The 3,984-nt window shown below is 45.2% G+C and overlaps 1 protein-coding gene across 1 annotated transcript; it reads right to left on the bottom strand.

The window, feature by feature from the left end:
- Nucleotides 1-1,624: 1,624 nt before the first annotated feature.
- OLIG2 (oligodendrocyte transcription factor 2) lies at nucleotides 1,625-3,969 on the bottom strand. The gene has a single exon (XM_069074799.1). It carries the CDS (start codon nucleotides 3,920-3,922, stop codon nucleotides 2,936-2,938), a length of 987 nt encoding a protein of 328 aa, XP_068930900.1. The 5' UTR covers nucleotides 3,923-3,969; the 3' UTR covers nucleotides 1,625-2,935.
- Between the last annotated feature and the right edge of the window lie 15 nt (nucleotides 3,970-3,984).

The raw sequence follows: 3,984 nt of genomic DNA, 5'->3' as shown, positions 1-3,984 counted from the left end.
CACTGCTACTCGAAGAAATGGCATTTATTTAAAAGAAATAGAGTCACATAAAACTTCTCCATAAATGAGCAAACATTCCCCAATGTGTGATTTAACTTCGAACCTCCCTCCCCTCCTCCCCCCCCCTCCCAATGTCCTAAAGAATTTGTAAGGGAAGAAAATCCTCCCACGTATTCACTTTTCTGTTTCAGGCCAAGAAGGTGAATGATTGAGCTGTCTGGTGTAAAGAGTGTTCCTTTATCCTTTGATTGGATGAATCAAATTTTTAAAATGTATCTTAGGTTGTATATTGTGTTTGTTTGATTTTTCTCCCCCCCCCCCCAATATTGCTAACTCCTTGGGAACAGAAGGTAGGGTTGACCAAGGGCTGTGCTATGGAGTAAGGGGAAAGAAGTGGCTGCAGTCCGGAGACAAGCTTTGCACCAACACCATCTTCAGCCTCCTCCTCTTCCTCAGCAGCAGCAACAACAAAATTTGCTGTTACTGTGTGAAGGACAATGGGTCAGTTAGGCTCTACAATTCATGTACTTTTGAACAGCAAGATTTTAGTTTTGAAAACAATTTGGGAATCAAATGAATTTTTAAAGGTTGGTTATCTATCTATCTATCTATCTAATAAATTTCCTCCATCATTCTCCTTAAAAAAAAGGGAATGGGAATCTGCTAACCTATTTGGCTGCTGGTCTGGGGGATCTGAATATAAAAATAACAATTGAATCAAAAGGAAAAATTGGGACCTGGCAGATGAAGGAGAAAAAGCACATCCCTCTATGGCAAATTCTTTAAAATAAGGTAAGAAAAAGAAGACAAGACAGACCCATTCTAGAGAGGGGGTTTTCTGGTCCAAAAAAAAAAAAAGGAGAGCAGTTAAGAATTCAATGAGACTTTTGTTTCGTTGTAATGTTTCCTTCCACGTATTTGTATTTCAGATTTATTGAATCACCTACTGACTGATGAGAGAGGAACCCAATGAATTGTCAGGAAACTAAAAAAGGAAAAATGGAGACCCAGAAATTCTCCCTGAGAATCTAACTAAAAGTGTGCTGGGAATCAAAAAGATGCTTAAATGCCAAATTTGACACCCTCCCCCCCCCAAAAGTATTTGGCCTTCTTGCTACTTTTCAAAAATTGATCGATTTCATCTCTTCCAGTTATTTGTTTCCATACTTACAAAATCTTAAGACATTTGGACCTCATAGAAGGTCAAATGATAACCGTAATCAATTTGTCACTGGAGTTTAAAGGAGTATAAACTCCGTTATGATCCTTTTCATTCTAAATCTAATCTGGAGAAATGCCTTCCCTCACTATATCTTCCCAAAATGTGAGGGATGTTGGGCAAATTTGGCCAATTCCAGGGATGGGGTTCTCAGTGATCCTAGGTGTCAGATGCCTTTCTCCTTCTCTGCTCAAAGTCTGTACTTCAGTGCAATAGGTTCCCAAGACTTTTTCATATTACAAACAGATGGGAAAATCCTGTCACTTACTTAAAATGTGTTTTTTTTATTTAAAATTTCAACAGTTGATCATTTATTTTATGTTTTTGCAACCAAACAAGTAATAAATATTATTTAGCATTTTTTTTTTTACAAAAATAAAACAGATGATAAAATCTCTGCAGGGAGCAGCGATAAGAAAAGTGGTGTTATATTGCAGATGCTAAGAAGCCCAGCACTAAGTATTACAGCAAGGTAATGTGGAATTCTGTTCTGTTTTGTTTTGACATAGAAAACACACTGAAGGTTTGTCGTAACTTTGTTAAATGTGGTCTAAAGAAAACATTAATAAAAGAAAACCTTAGACATCCACGAGGCTCATACAGCACACGTGTACAAACAGAAAGCTCCAGCAAAAAGGAACACATTTCATCATCTGACATTATATTTACAACTTCACAAGAGAAACTTTAAAAACAAACAAAAATTACTTAGACTACATTTACACCAACAACTTTTTAGTTCTTTCAGACTAATGGATATCGAACTTCAGGTAAGAAACCAAGAAAACAAACCACCTTCACATTTTGTGATTTGCAACAGAAAAGGTAGAAAGAGAGGAGTAAAATGCGTTTTAAAAAATATAACTAATAACACCACCAAAAAGGCATTGGCCGTTTTGGTTAATCCAGTTCAAAAGCGTCTCTTCTCACTTTGCCTACCAAGTCTCTCCTCTTTTGAAAAAGATAATTCACTTTTTTTTTTTTAAAAGCCAGAAACAATTACAAAAACTCAAATGAACAACAAGAACAATGCTGGGCAAAACAAAACAAAACAAGAACGACAACAAAGAAAAAATTGCCATAATTCACGGTGAGTTGGGGGTGCATACAGTTACTGCAAATAGAAAGAACAAGTATGCTCTGTACAGAATACCGACTTCCAACTTCTTTACAAGGGGGAGACTAAGAGAACTCTTGTAGGGTATGTCCGAGCCCGCCTGTTTCCAACCAGAGCTTAGCTAGCCCGCCTCGGGCTCACTTTTTCGAGATCTCTGACCTAATGATCCATTGGAAGAAGAAACTGGGGAAAATATAAAAATCGATTTAAGTGTTGTCAGATCCTGCTCGGCTTCGATTAGCAGTGAAGAAAGTGTCTTGCCCGGTGAAGACAAGGGGAACGCAGAAGTGGAAGTTACCAGTGCCGCCTTTAAATTACCTTATCAAACGAATGTGTGTGTGTGTGTGTGTGTGTGTGTGTGTGTGTGTGTGTGTATTTTGTAGGTCCGGGAGTTTGCCATGGGGAAAAGGTCACCGACCCCAGCAACTGGGGCCTCTGTCTCTTCGGTCCCTTGGAGATTCACAGTCTAGGGTCCTTCATCCTTTTCTCTCCCCCTTTTGCTCCAGGAAAATGTTCCACAGTTGGAGTTAGTTCTGCTCCTCACCCTCTCCGTCCCCACCCAGGACCTTTTCCAAAGCCTCTGTTGGCTCTGGTTGAGTTCATTTGGCATCGGAAGTGAGTCTGGGGAGGCTGGTCGTGCTCATACCGGAAACGTGGTGGTGAGGTGGTGGCACCTGACACATGCTACACGGGCAGGGCATTCCACCCCAATGCTGGAAACTGCCACCGCCTCCACCTCCACTGCCCAATGGGGTGGCCACGGACGCCGAGGGTGACTTGAGCAAGCCATGCGGGGGTCGGATAGAGCTGACAGCTGAAAGGCCAGAGCCTGGAAGGGAGGCGCTGGATACGGCTGCGGCGGCGGCAGCTGCAGCTGCCGCCGCCGCAGCGGGAGGCAATATTGGGTGATGGACTGCGGGGTGGTGGGAGGCGTGCGCTGCTGCCGCTGCTGGGTGTGCAGCGGCCGCCTGCAAGGGCGCCGAATGTGCCAAACTCCCGCAGGCTGAGGGGTGGAAACCAGCGTGGTGGCCGCCGTAGATCTCGCTGACCAGCCGCTTCATTTCCTCCAAGGAGTTGGTAAGCATGAGGATGTAGTTGCGGGCTAGCAGAAGGGTAGCGATCTTGGAGAGCTTGCGCACCGAGGGCCCGTGCGCGTACGGCATGACTTCACGAAGCCCGTCCATGGCGATGTTGAGGTCATGCATCCTCTTGCGCTCCCGGCTGTTGATCTTGAGCCGAAGCTGCTGTAGCTCCGGCTCTGTCATCTGCTTCTTGTCCTTCTTGGTAGAAGAGGCGACCGAGGAAGACGAGGAGGTGGAAGAGGAAGAAGAAGTGGTGGAGGACGAAGACTTAAAGCAGCCGCCGCCCAGCTTGTCCCCTGGGTGCACTCCCGCCGCGCCCATGGCGTTTCGAAGCTCCGCGCTTAGCTCCGGCTGGCAGTCGTTTGGTGTAGAAGAGGAGACGGTGCCCCCGGAGAAGCCACTGCCACCACCGCCGCTGCTGCCCTTGCTCCGAGCTGTAAGGAAGATGTCATCCGTCTCCGGTGAGGACGGTCGGCTGGACACCAGACTGGCATCGGAGTCCATATCCCCTGGGCAGGCCACACACACACACACACACACACACACACACACACACACACACACAC

This window comes from Petaurus breviceps, unplaced genomic scaffold (genome assembly GCF_028583685.1).
Source record: "Petaurus breviceps papuanus isolate PSGF00001 unplaced genomic scaffold, PetGlider_PUasm1.0 90897, whole genome shotgun sequence".
Taxonomy (NCBI): domain Eukaryota; kingdom Metazoa; phylum Chordata; class Mammalia; order Diprotodontia; family Petauridae; genus Petaurus; species Petaurus breviceps.
Note: the sequence above shows the minus strand (reverse complement) of the source record. Positions and strands in the feature narration are given on the sequence as shown.